Source organism: Apodemus sylvaticus, chromosome 20 (assembly GCF_947179515.1).
Source record: "Apodemus sylvaticus chromosome 20, mApoSyl1.1, whole genome shotgun sequence".
NCBI lineage: Eukaryota > Metazoa > Chordata > Mammalia > Rodentia > Muridae > Apodemus > Apodemus sylvaticus.
In genome coordinates this window covers 55,225,439-55,250,495 of record NC_067491.1, presented here as the reverse complement: position 1 = coordinate 55,250,495, position 25,057 = coordinate 55,225,439, and the positions used below count along the sequence as shown (strand labels likewise).

The window sequence follows — 25,057 nt, the reverse complement described above, 5'->3', positions numbered from 1 at the left end:
CTAGTGTGATAGATAACTAGTAATATTCAGTTTACTTGAAGACTCATGTAAACTATTTTTTAAGCAAATTTTGCTCCTTTGATGTCTTTTATTCCTGATTTGATGAAGTGTGTTTTCCTCTGATTTGAACAAAATAACATAGCACTTTGGAGCAAAGATTAGGCTTAGAATGCTTGCATTGGAAGCCAAGATAGAGAAAATTTCCATAACCACCATGGCCTTCCCTGTGGTGCTGTGGTAGACAGGAAGGAAGGTGATCCAGACACTACAAAACACCAGCATGCTGAAAGCCAGGAACTTGGCCTCATTAAATATGTCAGGCAGATTCCTGGACAAAAAAGCCATGAAGTAGCTACTAAAGGCCAAGACACCCAAGTAGGCCAGAGTGCCATGGAAGGCAAGAGATGAGCCCTTGTTGCATAGAATGATGATATGTCCATGTTCAGAATGAGAATCCATGTCAACAAATGGAGGAGCTGTGACCAGCCATATACCAGAAAAAAGCATTTGTATCAGGGTACAGATTGGAATGATAAAATTCAGGAGCCGTGATATCAGCAACCAGCTTGCCTTTCTTCCTGGATCAGTAATCTCAAAGGCCATAACCACAGTGATGGTTTTGGCCAACACACTAGATAGAGCCACTGTAAACAGGAGTCTAAATAAGTTCTGCTGTAGGATACATATGGCAGTGTTTGGAAGGCCAATGAAGAGCAATGGACAGAGGAAACAGAGTTTCAGAGTGATGAGCAGGATGTAACTGAGAGATCTGTTATTGGCCTTCACAATTGGAGTGTCTCTGTGGTTTACAAAGACCCAAATAACAAGAGCTGTGAGTGCAGAAAATCCCACAGACATGATTGTGAGTCCCATCCCCAAGGGATCGCTATAGGACAGAAATGTTACAGTTTTCTTGAGGCAGTGTCTCTTTTCTGCGTTTGCATAATAAGTTTCTGGACATTTCACACATTGATCCATATCTGTGGGTGATACAAATTGATCATGAAGGGATGGTCAAGATTTCGTTTTTCCCAGATATACTTTACAGTTTCAATTCATTGCATTGTTATTACAACCATGTTCACTTGTTATTTTAGGTATAAATAAATGAGTATTCTAAGGTGACCTAATCCTACAGGATAAGGTTTATACTCCTCTCCTGAAACCCTATGAGCAAAAGCAAATTATGGAGGAAGGGCATGTGTGTGTGTGTGTGTGTGTGTGTGTGTGTGTGTGTGTGTGTGCATGCGTGTGTGTGTGTGTGTGTGTGTGTGTGTGTGTGTGTGTGTGTGTGTATCACTGAGGAAATCAGGCAGAAACTCAAGGTAGGATATGGAGGCAACAACTGAAGCTGAGTCCATGGGTGCAAGGTTTTGTTCATCCTTCCCCTACTGCCTGACTCAGTCTGCTTTGTTGTATAGCTCAGGATTATGTCCTGAGAGGTTGCACCAAACACAGATGGGTACTCCAGCCCACAGGAGTCGTTAACCAGAACTATGACCAAGAGGAGTGACCACAGGCCAGTTTGTGAAGGTATTCTTTATAACTGTGTTTTCTTTTTGTCACATAAATGTAGATTTGTCAAATTGGCAATTAAAAGTTCTAGGACACCACATTCAATGGGCCAGTTTATTTTAGTTGCATTCCACTATTCTCTGTTTTACCAAAGTGTTTTGTTTATATTTTTGTAACATAGTCAACAAATACTTTTCAGACATGAGAATACAAAGTTAGACAGCAAAAACTAATTCAGTCCTTACACCAGTTCTCATGAAATGTTTCTTAATTCAAGATGCTTGTATGAATTCAACTTTAATGTGTATAGTGCTCATTGTGTTTGTTGTTTAAAATGATACTGGTCTCAGGGGTATGACACACATTTCTTTTTATTTATAAATTTCTATAGTTTTGAAAAGTTCTCATTCTCATGTTGATCTTGATCGGATACCACTAAATACCTTTCCTTATCTCTTTCTCCACCCCTTTCTGCTTAGGCATCACATATGCTAGAGTGAATATGTGGCTGTGTGAGAAAAAGTAGCAGGACTTAATTCTCTCCTCTACTTCAGTGTTCTGCAATCAAACTCAGGTTAATGGTCTGAGATGTGAGTGCTTTTCATAATACGTCAACTTCATGGCTATTAAATTATTAAAGTTTTAAAAAACTTGAATATTAAATGATTTTTTTCATGAAAACTACTACTTCACAGTTACATTTATGTTTTCTTTGTTCTTCTAGTACAGATTTTAAAGACTGTTTCCTTGTGAATCAAAGTCCGAAGTAAGAAAACCTATGCTCCTCATGATATTTAATGTCACATTTCATGCGTCATGCTGGGTATGACTTTCAATATTCTTGTAAAATTTATTTTTTTAAAGTATTCAGTTTTATATTTTATAAAACACATAGAAAGAATACACAATTTCTTCTTTTTACATTAAAGGCAACATTAATATATTATCTTGCTTATCTTTTATTTCACTCTCCTGTCACAACAGTAAATATTTTCTAAATATGTCATTTCATATTAAAGTCACATTCTTATATTACTCTTTTCTGTTCCATTTTGTTTATTTTTGTTGCTGTGCTATTTTAGACTCTAATAAATGTATTGTATAAGAATGTCAATTCATTCATTAATAGTTATTGACCTGTAAGACAATGACTTACTTTGTATAAGATTTAAGATTTGTCTTAAGTTTAATATAGTTTATAGAAATATAAGTTTAATATAGTCTATCATATTTCCTCAGTGATTTACATTCTGAGTGTCCAAATATGTATATCCATCTTTTTTTAAAACAATAAAAATGCAATTGGTATAGGCATAAATAGGTTCTTCATGCCACTCCATTCCTCAAAATATACATATCTCTATAGAGTCTAAACTTTACTATGTAGTGATGAAAACATTTTGAGGTGAACTGTGATATTTTCATTTTGTATCCACATAAAACTCATAAATGTACTTAATATATCTTTAGTCTGCATAGAGAAATTATAACCACTCAGCAGTTTGGTAGGCTTTATGTTCAAACTCAAAATGTTCCAAAGAGAAAACATGTCTACTGTTTTATTGTGAAATAATGGAAACTAATAAATAAAAATAAAATTATTTCTTTAGAAAGGAGATTTTTTTAAGCTAGGAATATATGCAAAATGAAAATTATTCTATGTAGAATCCTGAATAAATACACAAACACCTTTTTTAATATCAATGATAATGTCAGCAAATCTTCTCTAGTTACCTTTCTTATTCAACATGGAAAGACACAATGCTTATTCTACTCCTACTGATCTTATGTTTGATGAATTGATAATGGCACAATTTCCCAATTTTGTCCAAGTTTGCTTAGAACTAATTATACTTCATTTCAATATACTGCGATGTGAGCCCAGGTGTGTGCAGCAGAGTTTGGCATATTTACTTCAACAACATTAGATGCACCCATTGCATGGTGCAACTAAAGGTGATCATGTGACAGGTTCTCATTTCAAATGCTCTCAGAGGACTTCCTTGACATTTGTATTTTCTTTTTAATAGTTTAATGAGCATGTTCATGCACTATTGGCATTTGGGCATTAATAAGTTAACGAGTAGTATCACATGCTATGAACTTTGAAAATTTCAACACTATTGCCACAGTTATAATAAATATTTCAGATGCTATATAATTATAGTTTCAAGTTCATTAGTATATGTGCAAATATTAAATGTTAAAGCATTTATTCTCCATGAACAAATATGACTAATTTTATAAAATGCTATACAAAACATGAATTCTGTTTTCAGTTGCATCCCTTAGGTCTCTGACTGTCTCTGTGTTGCAGACTGACCACAATACTTTAAGTTCATTGTATAACCCATGTTTCACATTCCTTCATTGTTCTGAAGAAGACTTGGCAATAAAATCTTGTAATAGAGTTAATTTAGAAACTCAATTATGGTGAACAACAAAGATAAAACAAAGGAAAAAACCACTCTGTGGAAAGTAAACACACCTTCCTGACACTCTAGTATGAAATAAGACTATGAGGGAACTTTCATACTGAAGCTGAAAGTATCAAGTTTTTAATAAGTTATAAATGTGATTGACCCAGATCTGTACAGTACCAGGAATTTTCTAGAGGCCTGACTCCAAGAACTATCTAGTGTAGTGGGAAATATTTTAAAAATCATCATCCCAAACTAGTGCTGGCTATTCTCTGCCCAGCAGCCTTGTCACCTCCATGGCTAGCCCCATGCTGGGAGTGCCCATCTCGCTGGTTCTCTTGCTGTGGATTGTGTCCAGTAAAATCAAAACTCTAGAGGCTTGTGATTCATCAGTTAGTTTTTCGTTAGTAAATTCTCAACCCACAAAATGCTTGAACAATGAACTCAAAACTCAGTTGATATAATCACAAGCTACACACCTAGATGGGGCAAACAGTCCCCAATTATTATTAAATCATTGATCTAAGAAATCCCAAATATTTATGGCTCACAGGACTGTGTGGTTCTAGCCCTCTTCCTCTCCTATAGGTTCCATCTTATCTCTTCCTCTGTTTCTCTGTCCTCTTCTCCAAAATTCTCAGCCCACCTTCCTTTTCCACTGCCCAATCACAGGCTCTTACCTTATAGTGTAACTGCCTCACCTGTATATAGACAGCAGTCCATAATCTAGGTTAACCCTCTTCCAATAGCTACTACAACAGGAACATCCAGGGACCAAAGCCAACAAGATGGATAAAAGCTCTAGAAAGAGAACACAACCAACCAAAACAAGGGCAAAACACAGGTAACCCACTACAACAAGGCCTGGAAATACTAACATAACCAAAGCACAAAAATGAACCCCAATTCAACCTTATAAAGTTTATAGAGGCCTTTAAAGAGGAAATGTATAAGGAATACAAGAAAACACAACCAAAGAAGTAAATATTTATACAGAGGAAAACAAATAAATCCCTTACAGATACATAGGAAAATATGAAATTAAAAAAGTATGCAAGACCTGAAAGTGAAAATAGAAGCAGTAAAGTGTACAGAGCCATATTGGGAGTCCTACCACATAGTAGGAACTTGACATTGGCCAAGGACAATCCCTGGCTTTGGGCAGGAACCTGTTGTTAGGACTATAGGGAAGTAGGTTACAGCAGGGATTTTTATCCTAGGTTGGAGAAGCTCAGAGTGAAGGTTAAGCTCTTTGTTCCTCCAGGTCTATGAATTCCTGAATTAAGCAGGTGACCCACCCAGCTGCCAGAGCAGTTGAGCCAAGGGCCGCCAGGCAAAGCTAGAGGACTTCCACCTTCCACCGGAACTCAGCCTGGAGTCTGGGGGGAAGGGCTGGCCCAAACTGTTAAAAGGTCTGACTGACATTAAAGTTGGGGCCTCATCGGTAAAATATTGTCCTGGCCTTCTTTCCTTTCGCCTCTTCCCCAACTATCCCTCAGCTTCTGTTCCAGCAATAGCTGCAGGCAACTATGGAATACAACAATAAAGAAAGCATAAACTGAGGGAATCCTGTAGATGAAAATTTTAGGAAAAGACCTGTACGAACAGATGCAGGCATCACCAGCAAAATACAGGAGATGAAAGAAGGAATCAATCACAGGCATAGAAGATACAATTGATAAAATTAGCATGTCATTCAAAGTAAATGTTAAATCTAAAAAAAAAAAAAAAAAAAAAAAACTCTTGGCACAAAACATCCAGTAACTCTGGGATACCATGAAAAGACATAACTTAAGAGTCACAGAAATAAATAAGGTAAAGAGCGAGGCTCAGAAAAATATTCTCAACAAAATTGTATAAGAATTCTTTCCCGATTCAGTGTAGCAGTATAGGGCAAAACCAGAACAGGGAAGTGGGAAGGGGAGGATGGGAGAACAGGGGGAAGGAAGGAGGCTTATGTGACTTTTGGGGAGTGGGGGGCCAGAAAAGGGGAAATTATTTGAAATGTAAATAAAAAATAAATCGAATAAAAAAATCAAAAAAAAAAAAAGAAAGAAATCTTTCCCATCCAAAAGATAGATATGCCTACAAAATGCAAGAAGCTTACAGAACATCATTTAGACTGGACCAGAACAGAAAATCCTCCCTCAACATAATAATCAGAATACAAAAATCTGGTGTTTTTTGTTGGAAGCTATGGAGCTATGGTACTCTTATAGAAGATGAGGAGAAAGGATTGCAGGCCCCAAAGGGGACAGGAACTCTGCAGGAGGACCAATAGAGTCAACTAACATGGACGCTTGGAGCTCTTGGAGACTGAACACACAACAACAGTTATGTAGGATGTACCTAAGGCTCTCTGCTCATTTGTAGCATAAGGCAACTTGACCTTCATGTGGGTCCTGAACAACTCAAATGGGGTCTATGCCAAAAGCTGACACCTGGACATGGAGTATTTTCACCAAGTCGTGTTGCCTTGTCTAGCCTTAGTGGGAGAGGAAGCACCTAGCTTTGCAGAGACTTGAAGTGTGAGGGTGGGGCGGATACCCAGAAGAGCCCCAATCTGTTCAGAGTAGAAGGGGAGGGGCAGAAAAAAGGTAGGGGGAGACAGAGGTAGGGTCAGTGAGCAGGATATAAAGTAAAAAAATTAAATAAAATAGAAACACAAAATCTACATAAGAGACAGAATATTGAAGGTGGAAAAGAAAAATGGCCAGGTGACATGCCTTCACATAGGACCCATACCCCCTTCCCCTAATGAACTCTACCCCCTTTCTGGCCTTTGCATTCCAGTGGAGCAGGTGATCAGTGTGTCTGCTCCCCTGTAGACACTACAGTCTGAAGGACTTTCAGAAGATCTGCTGCACCCAGAGCAATAGACATAATCTTCTGAAGAGTCACAAGTGATCTGATGTAGGCAGGGCAACGGATCATCAGTGTGCATGCCCCTCTGAAGACCCTTCAGTCAGAAAGCTTCCAAGGAGACCGCTACAGTTAGGGTTACAGGCCTCTCAGGAGACTTTCAGCAATCCAGGGACACAGTAGCCAGGCTCCAGACAGAGACACTCAGGCCAGTTGACACCAGAGATAACCAGATGGCATGAGGCAAGCACAAGACCATAAGCAACAGAAACCAATATACTCTGACATTATAAGAGCACAATTCTCCTACCAGAGCAAGGCCTAGATACCTCCAAGTACCTGAAAATCAGGATGCTGGCCTAAAATCCTACCTACTGAAGATAACAGAATCCTTTAAGGAGCATATAAATAACTGAAAGAAATACAGGAAAATATAGGTTAAACAGGTAGAAACCTTTAAAGATAAAATAAATCCCTTAAAGAAATAAAGAAAAACACAATCAAACAGGTGAAGGAATTGAACAAGAGGGTCCAAGACCTAAAGATGGAAGTAAAAACAGTAAAGAAACCACAAATGGGGGAAACCCTGGAAATGGAAAACCTGGTAAAGAGGTCAGGAACTACATATCCAAGCATCAACAACAAAATACATAAGATAGAAGAGAGAATCTCAAGTGTAGAAGATACCTTAGATTATCAGGAGCCATAATGGGACAAGATAATACCTATCAAATTATCTTCCTGAGATGGCCTGCTTCTGATTATTATATAATCTGCAACAGGTTCACCCTTACTAAGCAAGGCTTTAAGGGATCCATTTTAGGAAAGATTCCTGCTATTAATATGCTTTCCCTGTTATTATTAAACATATATAATAATCACTAAGTAATAGCACACCCCTTTGGAGCAGATATTTGCAGATCCATGAAGATGTACTGTCTAGTAGTAATGCAATATAGACAAATAGATAACTTTTTTCTTTTTTTTAATATTTATATTTTCTATATTCTTTGTTTACATTCCAAATGATTTCCCCTTTCCCGGATCCCCCCTCTCCATATGTCCCATAAACCTTCTTCTCTCCATACCTTCTCCAATCACCTCCCTCCTTTTTCTCTGTCCTTATATTCCCCTCCAATGCTAGATCAATCCTTTCCAGGATCAGGACCCTCTCCATACTTCTTAATGGGAGTCATTTGTTATGCGATTTGTGCCTTGGGTATTCAGGGCTTCTGGGCTAATTAATATCCACTTATCAGAGATTGCATTCCATGTGTATTCTTTTGTGATTGGGTTGCCTCGCTTAGGTTGATATTTTCCAGATCAAACCATTTGCCTAAAAATTTTGTGAATTCATTGTTTCTTAATGGTGATCCTATAAGAATTCCTAAAATTAGATCTGTGATTGTTAAGCTCTTTTATAGTGGAACTGTTATTAGGTCCTTTTCTGACGGTCAAAACTGCAATGAGAACTCTGCCAGATAATTACTCCTAATAGATATGTATGTTAACATTCTCTGTTGTAAACTTGTATTTCAACTTATGATTTGATTTTTTGTGTAAACCTGTGATGAACTTTGTAAGATGTGATCATGTATTCTGAAAGATGTATAAGTAGTGAGGACAAAGAGATGCCTTTTCCCACTTGGAGTAGAAACTGTTTCCCTTTTCCCACTTAGGATCTTTCTGCTTTTCCCCTTAGATAACTTTCATAGGAGACATTTTACGACTTAGTAATAAATGCTATAATCGCTGTTCTAAGTGCCCCCTTTTTGTCCTAGCTGACTTCCAACCAGCAGGCTCAAAGAGCTGAGCGATTCCTACTGAGACAGAACAAAGGCCACATTGCTTAATCCTCCACTGTTAGGTTACAGGTGTTTTTGGTTTATTTTGTTTTTTTTTTAAGATATTTTCTTTATTTACATTTCATATGTTATCACCTTTCCATGATTCCCCTCCAAAAATGCCTGTCCCATCCCCCTCCCCCTCCTCACTAACCCACTCACTCGTGCATCCCTGATCTGGCATTCCCCTATCCTGGGGCAATGAGCCATCACAGGTCCAAGGGCCTCTCCTCTCATTGATATCTGACTAGGCCATCGTCTGCTATCCATGCAGCTGGAGCCATGCGTCCCTCCATGTATACTCTTTGGTAAGTAGTTAAGACCCTGGGAGCTCTGCGGGTACTGGTTGGTTCATAATGGTGTTCCTCTTTTGGGGCTGCAAACCCCTTCATCTCCTTGGGTCCTTTCTCAAGCTCCTCCATTGGGGACCCTGTGTTCAGTTCAATGGTTGGCTGAGAGCATCCCTCTCTGTATTTGTGGGGCACTGCAGGGCCTCTCTACAGGTGTTAATCACCTAAGCCATAGGTCTTTTATCCCCAGAAAGAGCAAGAACATTAGGACTTTTTAGAAGTTATCATCAGCATTTCAGTACAAATAGAGAAATACAACATCCTGAGACACTCAGACTTTAAAGCCACCACCAGAGTCCTATTATGTACCCCAGCCACTACCCTCTCTGGTCTGGGATGCTCCCAGCAAAAGATATTGACACAATGGTCAAAGAAAATTCAAAACATAAAAAAAATCCTAAACCAAACTATTCATAAAATCCAGGACAAAATGAAAAGACCAAATCTAATAATAATAGGAATAGAAGAGAGTGCAGATTCCCAGCTCAAAGGACCAGAAAACATCTACAAAATCATACAAGAAAACTTTCCCAAATGACAGAAAATGATGGCCATAAATGTAGAAGAATCTTATAGAACACCAAATAGACTGTACCAGAAAAGAAAATCCTCTTGGTACATAATAATCAAAATAGTACATGTTCAGAACAAAGAAAGAATATAAAGGGAAAAAAAGGTCAAATAACATATAATGCCAGACCTATCAGAAATGTACTAGACTTCTCAACAGAGACCCTAAAAGCCAGAAGAGCCTGGACAGAGATCATACAGATCCTAAGAGAACACAAGTTCCAGCCTAGACTACTATATGACTGGTATAGACTACTATACCAGATATGGAGGAATGTTTCTCCTTCTCCACATTCTTCCCAACATGTCTGTCAACTGAATTTTTGATCTTAGCAAACTGAGTCTTAGATCTTAGTCAACTGAGTTTTGATCTGAGTTTTTGATTGGGTTAATGTGGAAACTTGGTGTTATTTCAATTTGCATTTATTACTTATTACTAAGGGCTCTGAACATTTCGTTTAAGTGCTTCTCAGTCATTCAAGATTCCTCAGTTGTGGATTCTCTGTTTACTTCTATACAACATTTTTGATTGGGCTGTTTTATTATTTTTTTTTTGAGGTTAACTTTTATGAGTTCTTTATATATTTTGGATATTAATCCTGTACAAAATGTGGGGATAGTGAAGACTTTTTCCCAATCTGTAGGTTGTTGATTTGTCCTATTGACTATATTCCTTGACTTACAGAAGCTTTCCAGTTTCATGAGGTCCCATTTATCAATTCTTGATCTTAGAAGAGCCTGAACCATTGGATTTCTGTTTAGGAAATTTCCCCCTGTGGCAGTGACTTCTTTCCCACTTTCTCTTCTATTGAATTCAGCACACATAGTGAGGAAAGTTGTCAGGGATAGTGATTCCTCCAGAAGAATGAGGGGGGAATCTGCAATGGACAGGGGTAGGAATGTGGGAGACAATTCCAGGATAGGACAAAGACCAGGGATAAGGGAAAAGCCCCAAAATCAATGGGGCTGACCTTAGCTGTGACTCATAGCATTGGGAATATGGAACATGAAGTAGCCACATCCTGCAGCCAGGTAGGAACCCTGCAGGAACAGCAAAATACCCACAAACCTTACACCAAAAAGTATCCTGCCCACCAGAAGTTCAAGAACATTGACAGAGAAGAGACAGAGTGAAAAGCCAACCAACAACTGGCCAAAATTGAGACCTATCTCATGGGCAAACACCAATCTATGACTCTATTAATAATATACTGTTATGCCTCCAGACCGGATTCTAAACTGACTGTACTCTGAGAGGCTCCACCCAGCTGCTGACTGAGACTCATGCAGATACCCACAGTGAAACTCGTGGTGCAGCGGTGTGGAGTCTTATGGAAGAATAAGAGGAAGGATTATGAGACAGACTAGAAAGGAAATCCCCAGGAAGACCAACAGAAACAATTGACCTGGATTCTTGGGCCTGTCAGAGACTGAACCACCAACCAAAGAGCATAGCAGGGTTGGACAACGGCCTCCCCATATATATGTGGCAGAGGTGCAGCTTGGTCTACCTGGGCTCCTGAACAACTAGTGTGTAAGGTCTTCAAAAGTTGTTGTGTGGCATATGTCCAAGTTGGACTCCCTTGCCTGGCCTCAGCAGGATAGGATGTGCCTAGACCCACAAAGACTTGTTGTTTCAGGGTGGGGTGATACCCAGAGGAGCACCACCTGTTCAGAGGAGGAGACAGGGAATGGTGGAAAGGACTTTGGGAGGGGGAGACTAGTAGGGGGGATTGTAAGCAAGATGTGAAAATAAATAAATAAATAAATAAATAAATAAATAAATAAATAAATAAATAAATAAATAAGTTAAAAACATAGCTTCAAGACTTAATACTCAGAATATTGCCAATTAAATTCTATGCTGGACTGGAACACACATCTCCACTGTGAAGAAGTAATTTCTTGAGGCAGCAATGCCTATAATGTATCTAAAATGTAAATCATTCATATGTATTTTTTGTTTTTACAGAAAATGCACTGGAACAATTTAAATTGCTAAACTGAAGTAAAGGAATGGCTATGTGGTTCTCTTGCCGATTTTTCCTATAGGTTAACTTTATCGGAACACTGTGGAAAGGAGGGAAAATCCTCTGTGAGTCTTGTCATTCACCTGTCTCGTTGGAAATCTCATTTTCTTGGCAAGGAATGCAGTCAAAGCAACAGGAATGTTTTCTCTCTGGGATGATTTTCCTAAATCCAGGCATGCAGCTCTCACTGCATATAGACTGTGGGGGCTGAAAAATATTTAATACAGGATATAAAATGCTTACATCCTAATGAGTGCCCAAATAAGAGATGTTTAACAATTCAGATCATTTATTAATTTAGTATTTTAAAATGTAGCTATTAGATGTGTTACTCCATGTTTCCATGTAGTATGACATACAAGTACTTCTATTTTAAGCTAGGTCCTAAGACTATTAAACTCTGTAATATCTGCAAATATTTTTATTTATTTATTTATTTATTTATTTATTTATTTATTGGTGTTTTCCAAGACAGGGTTTCTCTGTGTAGTCTTGGCTGTCCTCGAACTCATTCTGTAGACCAGGTTGGCCTTGAACTCAGAAATCCACCTGCCTCTGCCTCCCAAGTGCAGGGATTAAAGGCGTGCACCACCACTGCCAGGCCCAAAGGTAGAAAAAAGGTTGTTAGGTGGCTGGGAAAATGTCTAAGTAGAGTATATTTGGATTCCAGACTGATCCTGTCCCTGAAATTCCTGGCAACACAAATGAAAACATTTGTCTTCCTTTGTGTCTATCTGTCAGCATGGTATGAATTAATGCAACCATAAAAACAAATGTTTGGGTATTTCTGAGAAGCGTTTTACATTTCCTACATTTTGACAGCCTTATTAAAATGAGTGCTATCATTTTTGGAATATAAATGAAAACGGAAAAGAAGTTTAGTCAGAAGCAACCATTACTCTCTTATTCATGATCTTGAATGAGTCTTCCTAGTTTCCTAAAATAAGTGCTGTCATGATTGCCTGTGCTAATGGACTCCGTCCTCAATCTGTAATGGTAAAATCAAAAAGCTTCACTCCTCACATTGATTTTTCTGTCTACATTTTACAACAAACAGGTAAAAAAGGGACATGCTCTGACTTTTCTGATTTGTCTGTCGAGGGCCTAAGTAAAACCCAACTGAAGATTGACTCACTCTGTCTAAGTTGGGTTAGCTAGGGTTTCTACTGTTTATGATAAAATGGCATGCCAAAAGCAAAGTGTGAACAGAAATTCCCATTTCAGATTACACGTCTACCTCATCATTTATTGTCAACAGAAATAAAGACTGGAGTTAAAGAAAGACAACTAGATATAGTAATTGAAATGTAGACCATGTAGGATGTCTGTCTGGTTACTGGCGTGCTAATCATGACTTTCTCAGATTTCTTTCTCAAACACCTAAAAACCACATGCCATCACTTTCATTTTAAGGACTACTCCTGCATAAATCCTGTACCTGAAAAATGCCTGACAGTTTTGGCTCTACGCCAGTAGTTTGTAAATCTTTTCTCTACTGACATTCTTCTACACAGGTAACTCTATTTTATTTCATGCTGAGGAAAATTAACTAAGATAATGAAAGACAATATAAACATCCAACAGCTATTCTGTTACAGTGGTGTAAAAAAATATACTAATTCATATTCTGACTTTAAATGACAAAATGATTATGTAATTTCAAAATATCTGAAAACACATCCACTAAAGTAGGCAATCAGTAAAAGTCTTTATATTTAGTTATGGGTATATTGATGGGCCCCATGTAAACAACTAAGAGCAATTAGACCCAAAATCAAACATTATTTACATACATTGGAATCTTTTCAATAAGAAACACACCTACCTCTGTAAATACTATGGGCCATTGTATCATATGTTCAGATAATGACAGTTGTTGGCCCTGGGAAGACCTTGGAGAAAATGTGCCCACATTCACAAATAGTGAAAGACCTGTTGGGAAATTCCAAAGGCTGGTAATATCATACCCGGGATCTTTCTTCCTTTTCCAGTCCAGGACCACATCATCACCAACAGAATTTTTCACTTGAATGTTCTTCAGAAAAGGGTGAAGCTAAAAGATATTTGAAATTGTACAAAAATATTAGTCTTAGAGATGTATTAGAACTACAAAAATGAACTTATTTCCTGACTCTAATGTATGGTTTTCAAGTTTAAATTTTTTCTATGGTGTAGAATATACAACAGCTTAGAAGAAGATAACTAAAATTTGGTTTCTAAAACTTCAGTTTTAGAGAACAATCTAACCCAAGCAGTACTAAATGATAAGGACTATATTGTGAACAAGCCTCAACTTCTTTAAATCAAGCTATCTTCTTCTATTTTCTGAATTTTTACACAACCTTCATGTAGAATGTGAGTTTATTTGACTTTAGTGGATAATCAGGAATGGATTAGAGAATATAACAAATCTGGTGTTGTACTGAAATATTGACAGGTTGTGTGAGAAATGGACATAAAATGCTGGAGTTTCATAAAGAGATAATACCAAAGGAAATAAATATCCCTGTAGGGTCTATCAAAAGCAGAAATTTTCTGTTAAACGAAAACTTCTACATAGACCTGGGAGTACATTGATATCTAATTACTGAAACATATCCTACCTCTTATAACTTATTGAAAGAAAAACTAAATCTATATAGTCTGGGACAATTTTAAGCATCTGGTGTCATGTTGCTAATGTCACAATGCAATGAAAGGGGCATTACCTGCCAAGGCAATAATGTGTTCCTATCTTTGTTTGCTTGGAGTTGAATTTGGAATTGATTGACAATCATCTCATGGAGACTGTGGGCAACTGCATACACAGCATTGTACACATTGTAACTTTCTTCAGTCATTACCATTTCAAACATTTTACCTGGCAGCAATTCCAATGAGGCGTTGGGCATACAATTTTCCACGATTTTACAATCAGAATGCGAAAGTGAGCAGTTGAAGTACCAATTCCACAAGACATGAAGAACAGTGTCTTCTGGGTACTTGATAGGGGTAGCTTCCTGCATAAAATTTGTGAAACCAAGAATCTCTCCATGATGGGGTGAAAATGTGAGAGTCCCATGGGATGAATCTAACAGATTATATTCTATAAATTTCAGGCCAATCCTTTTTGAGTTCATGATCCAAACTCTTCTCAGTAGATCCTTACTATGCCCATTTCCTATCTGAGATATTATCAAAGGAATGTCTGGATAAATTATGATCACATTTGCTGATGGCTCGAGAATATACACCCTAAGCTCACTTGACAAATAATATATGGATTCCCCTATAAATGATACTGTCCACACAAAAGCTAAGCAGACTTTATTCTTTTCCAGCTCCTTTTTCAAGTCTGACAGAAACTGAGCACCTCTGTGGTCATCTGTGATGAACAGTCCCACCCAGGTCCAGTTGAAATGAAGCATCAATGAGGTGATACCGCACAATAGTGATGATTCTTTGGGGGCCACCTGGTACAGATATGGAAACTGACTTCTATCAGTAAGAAGATCATCAAAAGCCCCATATGTAACCTAAAAGGAACACAGTATTTAAAACATTAGAATAAGAATTGTCATTCCTAAAATATTGTTTAAGTCATAAACGTCATATTGAATTGCTAGAGAAGTAACTCTGTTCAACAGTTCTTAATATCACACCTCAGTTTTTGATTATTTTGAGAAAATTAAGGAAAAGTTTAAGGCTTCAACTTACCTTGTGTACAGTTTATTCTCTTAACCATATTTTAAATTTAAAAAGATGGAAGTTTTTTTTAATCTGTTTCTGTAGTTGTTCTTTTATGCTAAGTAATGAAAATCTTCCCCTGCCACACACACACACACACACACACACACACACACACACTTTTTTGCACACAGCTAAATATGAGAAAAAGGACCTGGAGGCTCATCACTCACATAACTCTTAATTCACCTGTGGAAATTTGTAAAGATTCAGCACTCTCCCGATATTTTCAGATGTTTTCCAGCTAATTCCTGTAAGCACAGCGGCTGATTTGCTCTCTTCTCTACAGCTGTAATTAGGGATGTAGGTGCCCAAGCCTGTGAGCCAATTGAATACACTCCTCAGAACATTCCTTTCATAAAATGGCAGATTATAAATCTCAAGCCCCAGAGAGATGTTTGGCAAAATATGTGAGTTCCTGTTGATCTCATTGATGGCAAATAACATGGCCAAAACAAGCTGGTAGTTTTGTCCTTGGATCCTGCATAGAAGTATTACAGCATTCATAAGGGGAACTCACACCAATTATATCTAAAAAATTTATGCAATAACTTCTACAGTTGGAAATGTTTTTTCATAGAACCTAAACTTTTATATCTGCCAATTAATCATTTCAATTCAAATGTTGTGCTATGATATTTAATGTTGACAAGATAGAGAAGTGGGATACTTATTAATTATAGGTCTAGAAGAGCTTGATTCCTCTGATACCCATATATGGGAATATAGGTTAATTTTACCCTTGAATGGTGTGTGAATCCTTCACAAAAATTCCACTCTTTTGGTCTTTCAGACTCAAAAACGCATATAAAAAGCAATTGTTTATTAAACTATGAGGTTCCTGGAATAGATGATTATTGTGACCTCCCCTTGCCCACTGCTCTCAAGAATAAAAGGGAGGAGTTGTAACTTCCCCCTGCCCACTGCTCTCAAGAATAGCAGCCAGCAACCTGACCACCCACCTCCTGAAGAACAAGAAGAACCGGTTTCCAGCCTTCAGGGGAGGGGCTTGGTCTGCCTTTGTTGGTTGGAAGAGAGGCATTAAAAAAATGGAGACTTAAACCAGAAGCCATGTGTTTTTGTGTCTCTCCATGTGATTTCTCTTGCAGCCTGTTCCTTACCCATCTCTCCTTCCAGAAAACCCACGGTTAAAATGTGTGAGCTGGACTCTACATATGGCGCCCACGTGGATTATAACTGGAAATGGAGAGGCAGAATGAGGTATGTTTGTCTGAATTTAGGAGCTCCAAGGAAAAAGAAAAGGAAAAAGTTTATGTATCGAGCACGGTAAGCAACAGGGTATTAATTTAGCGCTAATAATGTCATTTATTTCTAAAGAATGTTGCTGCAGAAGTGTGTAAAGATACAGGCTGGACTGACTCAGTATGTAGGCCCTAAACTGAGATCAGCTAGGGTGTGAAGACAACAATGGAACAGGGAATTAATTTAGTTAGGCATTCGTCCGCAGTCTAAGAACTGCACCAGGCAAGAGAAATAGGGCATAAATTATAAAACAAAATAAAAACAGTAAAAAACAAAAAACAAAAAAAAATATTTCTAGAAACATAAAAGAAAAAGGAAAATGGATGCAATTGCTTAACAACAAGCGCATTTCTCTTTCTGTGTATCTTTCTATGTTGTTTGTCCCAGTGCACCGATTGTCTGTCTACATGTAAATTTATTTGTCTGTATTTTGTGTGAATGAGTGTTTGCTTCCTGTTAAAAATAAAAATTGATTAAAATTGTTCTATTTTTAATACTGCTAATTCTTAATTTTTACAATTGTTTATACAAATATAATTCAAATTTCAAAGGATATGTTCTCTAAATTACTATCCTTTAGATATTTTTAAGCTAACCCAAAGGCTGGAGAGATAGCCATGGGCGCTGAGAGCTAGACTCTTGTATTTTATGTTTGTAAGCCTGGAGAGATAGCTCAGCTGCTAAAGGCTAGATCCTCATTCATGGAGCATGAGAGCTCAAATCCCAGCGACCACATGGTGGCTCACAACCATCTGTGGTGAGATCTAACGCCCTCTTCTGGTGTGTCTGAAGACAACTACAATATACTTATTTATAATTTAATCTTTAAGAAGGTGCCTGGGCAGGACCCTTTGGGGCAAGGCACATAAAGTTTATATCCCAAAGAGGGTATATAGAAACATTCAGATGTACAAGCACATTTATTATTTGTATCATCAAAAGAGTAATGGCTTAAAAAATAATTTTATCGTTTTATGTACATCAAATTATAAAGATTTGTTCTTGATGTCCTCAATTTCTACTTCTACCACATAATGGTATTGATTCTAGAGGACTGAATTAACTTTTACAGAAAATTGATATTCATATTTCTAATTTAGAAAATCAAAATATGTACATAGTTATGATTCATTTTGGGGCATTCTAGTTGCAACCACTCTAGCAAAAGGCAACTGAGAATGCTATGTTTATTTTCTATAGTTACATAGTTATTGCCTATGTTATGGTATATGCTTGGTGTTCCAACTTAGATTAGAACAAACATTAGAACTGGCCATTTAATAAATACAGGCTAATCATTTGAGATATCTTTGACAATTTTATTCTTTATTATCCTCAAAGATGAGATAATATAAAACATTTAAAAAACAAAACAAAACAATATCTTCTTAAAAAGAAAAATAGAGGGGGAACGGTATCCCCATGCATATAATTTGAATTATCCATACATATTTTTAAGGCATATATATTTTTAAGAAAATTTTAAAATTTGGATGCCAAGGAAATCTTGCTAAATGTATATGGTTTCCTATCACTAGGCATGCCAATGTCTAGATGAGATAGAAGAATTCACTTATTGGCATTTCTGTTGTCCTCAAGATAGATTAATAATGTTTCTTAGATATGCATGAGGTTGTATTTCCTAATATGATCCTTATAGCCTCTGCATAAAAATACTCTTGATTTTCATAGATGGCTCTTCTGAAGGAAGAGCTAGATATCTTATTTATAATCAACAGGTGGATATAGAAACACCTGGGCTCAGCTCAGTTAGCAGAGCTGACAATGAATGATATTAAATGTTTTTCAACCTATAAATAATACTTTTAATCCTTTTACAATTAGCTTGTATGTTGCAAAATTTGTCCTTTATTAGAAACCTATGGCACGTTTAATTTTAATATGCCATCGGGATCTTTGTTTTCACTATTGTAAAACAATGCCCTAACTGCCTTTCCTTATCTCCAGCTCCCCATTTAGGGGTTGATCCATGTGGCCTTATGCCCAATCATTTTTGACAAATGGATGTAACTCGCTATGCAAAATTGGAAAATAAAATTTATACATGTTTGCATTGATACTTGTTCAAGATTTCTTGTCACTTCTCTACATTCGAGAGAAGCCTCTAAATGTAATCAATCATTGTTCACAAGCTTTTTATACCAAGGGATTGCCATGGTTAAATGGTGGGACATGTTAACCAATACATGGAACGGTCCAGACTCTGTTTTATTATGAAGAAGATGTTCTATTTAAATTTTCTCTAAAAAGAAGATGGAGCCTGATGGCTGCCAGAAAGATTGATATGGTAGGTAAATAGAGACCCTAAATCAGCTGGTAAGTATGACTAATTCAATAATGTTCTTAAGGCTACTTCTCCCATATTGGGAAGGTAGGCTACTTTTCCTCTAGCCATTAATTTGCAAGCCAGGTTTTATTCCTGAGCTACTAATTTACAACCAAATTAAATACCATGGGCCCTCCAGAGAAACAGTCCAAGCAGTTTTTCCTTTTAATCTCTTATTTTGTGTTACAAGCAGATATCTTTCAGATACAACACTTGAAGGTGGATTGCTATAACAATGGCTTCCAGGATTCGAAGATGGGCGGCTATGAAAGCCAGCCAACTCATATTCACAGGACATTTACTTTACCATTGGATCCCCATAAAGAGGGGCTGCATAGAACCGGATCTACGCATGTTTGTTAATTTAACAAACATGGGCATCAGTTTGAGGTGTGAGGCGAGGCGCTGCAAGGGAAAAGGAAATGTTCTGCTTCCGAGTTTCCCTGGAAAGCACGCCCAGCTGCATAGGGGTTGACACTGAAAGATTGTCCTTAAATTATTAAGGCAGTCTATTTCCCCTCCCCTGAAAAAGATGTCAATTAATATTTAAGGGGGTCGAGACCAATGCTTTCCCTCACTGATCAACGCCCATCATCTTTTGACGAATATAGTTATCCACTGGTTTTTCTTAAAATTAAAAAAACAGGAGGAATTGTGACCTCCCCCTGCCCACTGCTCTCAAGAATAGAAGGGAGGAATTGTGACTTCCCCCTTCCCACTGCTCTCAAGAATAGCAGCCAGCAACCTGACCACCCACCTCCTGAAGAACAAGAAGAACCGGTTTCCAGCCTTCAGGGGAGGGGCTTGGTCTGCCTTTGTTGGTTGGAAGAGAGGCATTAAAAAAATGGAGACTTAAACCAGAAGCCGTGTGTTTTTGTGTCTCTCCATGTGATTTCTCTTGCAGCCTCTTCCTTACCCATCTCTCCTTCCAGAAAACCCACAGTTAAAATGTGTGAGCTGGACTCTACATATTATGAAAGAGATCCCTTACTGATTATAATCTGTGACTACTGTTGGCTTTTCTACAATTATATATGTATCATATTCTGTATGTCTGTATGCTACGTGTCAGTGTATGTGTCTCTGGTATATGTAGTTAATAACACATTTCAATGCTTGTACAAGAAATTCAGATAAGCTCTCTAAACAACTTTGTCATTCAGTCTTCTTCAGATTATGTGTCTCTGTTGTCATCCTTATACATGCTCAGATATTTCTGTCTCATCTTCCCATCTCCTTGTAAAAGTACTTCCAATTTAACTGGGTGCTGCCATTTCCAGTGGGATTTTGGCTCTGCGAATCTGAACTCATGCTCTTCACCTGTGTTGTAACTACTTTATATTATGTAGCATTCACTCACTTTTATAATAATGACAATTTGTGAATAATAGAAATTATACTTAGGAAGGTAAAATCTATATATATGGGGGCAAGTGATAATAATATCAACATGTATTCTTTAAAAAGGTATGTGTCACTATTCGTAATTTTTCAAATTGGTCTTAAGTTATATATCTGAAATTCTAATTACTATGAAAATGCTTTTAACAGATTCATAAAATTTCATATTATTTTATCCTTTCTAAAATATTCTTTGGCAGATAGATTCATTGATGCAAATGTGAAAAGAAAAAAAGACACAGCATTTCACAATCTGGCATGCTCTAACTGGATCCTCCTCTTCAATCCTTGACCATTTTCAAAGTAGGCTGGGAATTGTAAGCCTGAGACATGCCTAAATGACTTCTAAGTATATTTGCTTATCCCCACGCATAAGTGTAGCTCTTGTTACTCACAGTATAAAACTTTCACTGCCAGAGATAACTAAAGAATGACACAAGTGGTCAAAGCAGATACCCAAAAGAACTGAAATATCTACCACACACCTTCTGCAATTAGCCTTGGGGAACATTGTAGAAGTTGGGCCAAAATGATCATAAGAATCAAACAATGAAAAAATATGTGAGAGTATATCCTATCAATAAGTGAGAAGACACATATGGTACTACAACAATATGGCTGCCTACAGAACAACTCAACTAGGCCAACAATTCTGGACCTCCTTTAACAGGGTGAGTCTTCCTAGAGACTCAACCATATACTTAGCAGAGTAGGAAACTAACACTGAAAGCAAGAGAAGTAGTCATTTGGAGGGATGAGCATCCAATTAGTAAACCAATTCCAATTACTCAGTCCTAAAACTCTATGCAGACATGCAACATTAACTGGACTTAACAGATTGTAGGCACATAATGATATTGTACATAGATATATCAGTAATGACAATAGAATAGGAGTCCATTAATCTTAGAGGAATAAATTGGGACTGATGACAAGGGAGATTTTGGAAGAGGAAGTCTAGCAAAGAAAGGATATATTTGTATGATAAGTATAATAACGTATCATAAAGAAAAATACAAATTATCAGAAATCTAGGCATGACACTTCTGGAAGACCCTGCTATACCACTCCTGGGCATGTACCCAGAAGATTCCCCAGCATGCAATAAGGACACATGCTCCACTATGTTCATAGCAGCCCTATTTGTAGTAGCCAGAAGCTGGAAAGAACCCAGGTGTTCCTCAACGGAGGAATGGATACAAAAAACGTGGTATATTTACACAATGGAGTACTATTTAGCCATTAGAAACAACGAATTCATGAAATTTTTAGACAAATGGATGGAGCTGGAGAACATCATACTAAGTGAGGTAACCCAGTCTTAAAAGATCAATCATGGTATGCATTCACTGATAAGTGGATATTAGCCTAGAAACTTTGAAGACCCAAAACATAATCCACATATTAAATGATGTCCAAGAAGAATGGAGGAGTGGTCCCTGGTTCTGGAAAGACTCAGTGCAGCAGTATAGGGGAATACCAGAATAGGGAAGTGGGAAGGGGTAGATGGGGGAACAGGGGGAGGGAAGAGGGCTTATGGGACTTTCTGGGAGTGGGGAACCAGAAAAGGGGAAATCATTGGAAATGTAAATAAAGAATATATCAAATAAAAAAAATAAAGAAAGCAATTAAAAAGAAAAAAAAAAGAAAATTGCAGATTATGTAGGATAACAATCCAGGGCTATATTATGTTTTAAGTAACAAGATTACACTTTTCCTGACAATTGAGAAACTCATGTGAGCTAAAGGAAAATGTTAGTACAAAAAAATCATGGCATGTTGTTGGTCCACATATACACCACACTTTCTCCTCTGATGCATAAATAATTTTTAAAGTAAATTAGCCTGGATAAAAAAAATTACATCATTTTCATATTACAAACGCATACATAACATACTATTATATTATATTTATGGTATTCTTGTAGAGACACAGGGCATAGTGCACAGTGCAGCCTAAGCAGGTGACACTGGACTGCAAAGCAGAATCTTATAACTTATTTCTTGCAAAATAAAAAAAAATCCCTGGGACATGTAGAGATCCACATAAAATATTTCACCTAGTCGTGAAATTTGGATTACTCTGATCATGTTTTCTATTTCAACTTCTCACAAAATATAATAAGATGACCTCATTAATTACATTTTACTTCTGAATTATTTTTCCTTTCCACTGAATTTTAGTGATGACTATCACCATAATAAGCTGTTAACAAAATATTCCAATGCTTCTTTCTCCAGTGTCCTTGCTAATCTTTCAGCATGTTTCTGTTAACTGCTTATGAGCTGGGACATTCATTGTGTATCTTTATTTCCCCATGTTGAGTTCAGAGTTGATAACGTACTTTGTTCCTCCATTTCTAATATTTAATTCTAGAATTTCCTACAGTGTTCAAAGTATCTGCATGTTACACAATGTACTTTCTTTCATTTAAAATAATTGTTCATGACTATTTATCTTTAAATTCACCAAGGCAACTAAAAAGAAAACTGTCTGTCCAGATGTGCTGTCCCTACTGACTTAAGATGATCCAAAGAAAAGCCCTTAGTGGATGCAACCTCATAGGATATGTCTGTATGAATAATCCATACAATTAAGTAAATGTATAATGGAAACATATGGATTAAGTAGGTAAAAATAGTTTAAAATGTATGATACAAAAAGATGTGGGAAATATTTGTTCCAATTTTTGCAAAATGTTAAGGAACAAAGCAGAAGTGAAGTTGGATATATTTCTAGTTCTTACCTTACTGCAGCTGAGTCAGAGGTGACTGAAACAAGCAACAAGTATCACTCTAGAACATGAAGAGGAAATCCAAAGTCAAAGTTTTCAAAGGCACTGCCTACTCTAACACACTCATGTGTGAAATTCTCTAATTTCGTGAACTGGTGTGCCAAGATGCTACCAACAATTCTACTAAGGTGATGTCATTGTATGTACTCAGTGTGAGGAATCAGGCATCATAGGGAAAGGTGGACAAATTGCAATTGCCAAATATGTAATATAAATCTCTGAAACCAAATCTCTCTCTTCCCTTCCCTCTTGAGAGATCAAAAGGAGTCAACCAGAAAACAAAATTGAAAAGAGGATCTTTTAAGGGAAGATACAGAGCCTCATGGTGGGAAATATATACAATAATGTTAAAATCCGCACTTAACCTGAGACAGTTCAATATTTAAAAAGAATGTGTCAATACAAAACACTTACATTAAATCATATTCTGTGTCAAAAGATGTTTTCCAGTCTGAGTTCATCTCTAGGTATAATTGATAAATAGGGAAAAATGCACCAATTATCACAGTCCCATTATAGTATAAATGGTATTTTGTTTCATTTAGGCAGGAAGGGGTTGCAATGATCCATATGAGAGTTGGCATCTGTAAAAACCAGGAAATAAAAAGCAAAGAGAATAGCATGTTAATAGATCTTTCTGCCAAGATCTAAGTCTTAGAGTGTTAAGACTCATGGTGCAGCATATATATATATGCTTATGTGTGAGGGCATCTCTCTCTCTCTCTCTCTCTCTCTCTCTCTCTCTCTCTCTCTCTCTCTCTCTCTCTCCCTGCGTGTGTGTGTGTGTGTAGCCTTATGATTTTGATGACTTAATGACTGAATATGTAACTCTAATCAGCCTGAGAAATTTATTGACAAGGATTCCTTCCTCCACCCTTTGAGAGTCCCAATGCACATTATCTTTCAGGCCCTGCATCTGAGGCACCACAGTGAAAAACAGAAGATAACCTGTTTTCACCTCCAGGCAGAATCAAAATTATTTCCTCCAAGACTGCAAGATCCCAGGGTTGGAGTCTTCTGTGCTTTTGGAAGTAAGGGTTTACTAAGAAAGTGTTCATGTTAGAGCCCTGGAAAATATCTCACACATATTACATCAGAGGAAATCATTGTTGGAAAAAGATGAGCAGGCAAGGAAAGACCCATGCCAGGCACTGAAAAGCTAAATGAGGACAGGCCATGCTCCACAAAACTTAATACTACTGGTGTTATTTCTATTTGTTACTTTCCCATGGACCTCAGAATTCAGAGATCACTCTGTTTATGATATGGGCATGTCCACACACAAAGTTTCGCCTATCCTCTATTCCAGGCCTTTTTTGTCTCATTCTTGTGTGACCAATTGTCAAGGCGAACTTGCCACTTCAGATATGTAACTTAATTTGATTGTAGGAATCATGTTACTAATTTAATTTAATTTAATTTGGTCTCTTTTTGTATTGTTTTCTATTTTATCCATGCTGGATGATTGAATGAATGCATCCCCAGTATCCTTCTTGTAGTTTAGCACCACACTCTCCCCCTTTGTGATATGACTATATAATAGAAATACTTCCATTATCTTCAAAGAACATAATATCTGTTGAGTCTCTCTATGTTGATTGGATAATGATGCTGAGCAAACACATCCATCATATGCAGGGATTGTTTTCTAGTCAATGGTGTAATTTATGGAGGAGAAATACTTTGTGTTATAGCATAGATATTGTTGAATTTTCATGTTAATTTGTTTACCACTAATGCTGTACAACATAACCTGCAAAATTCTTATGAGAGTGATCAATGAATTTTACATATATTATCAAGTCTCTTGCCCCTGAAATGCAGTGACAACACAGAGAACATAGAAATCACTGTTTTGTTTACACAGGCATATTACTGACAGCAATGGTTTCTCTTCACATTTTCTTTAACTCTGACTCTGCCATAAGAACATC

At 37.2% G+C, this 25,057-nt stretch overlaps 1 protein-coding gene across 1 annotated transcript; it reads right to left on the bottom strand.

The window, feature by feature from the left end:
- Positions 1 to 23,746, bottom strand: LOC127670569 (vomeronasal type-2 receptor 116-like). The gene is made up of 6 exons (XM_052165072.1): positions 23,538 to 23,746; positions 15,507 to 15,798; positions 14,300 to 15,106; positions 13,417 to 13,644; positions 11,675 to 11,798; positions 1 to 980 (listed from the first exon to the last, which is right to left on the bottom strand). The coding sequence occupies exons 1-6, from the start codon at positions 23,744 to 23,746 to the stop codon at positions 1 to 3; spliced, it is 2,640 nt and encodes an 879-aa protein (XP_052021032.1).
- Positions 23,747 to 25,057: the final 1,311 nt, after the last annotated feature.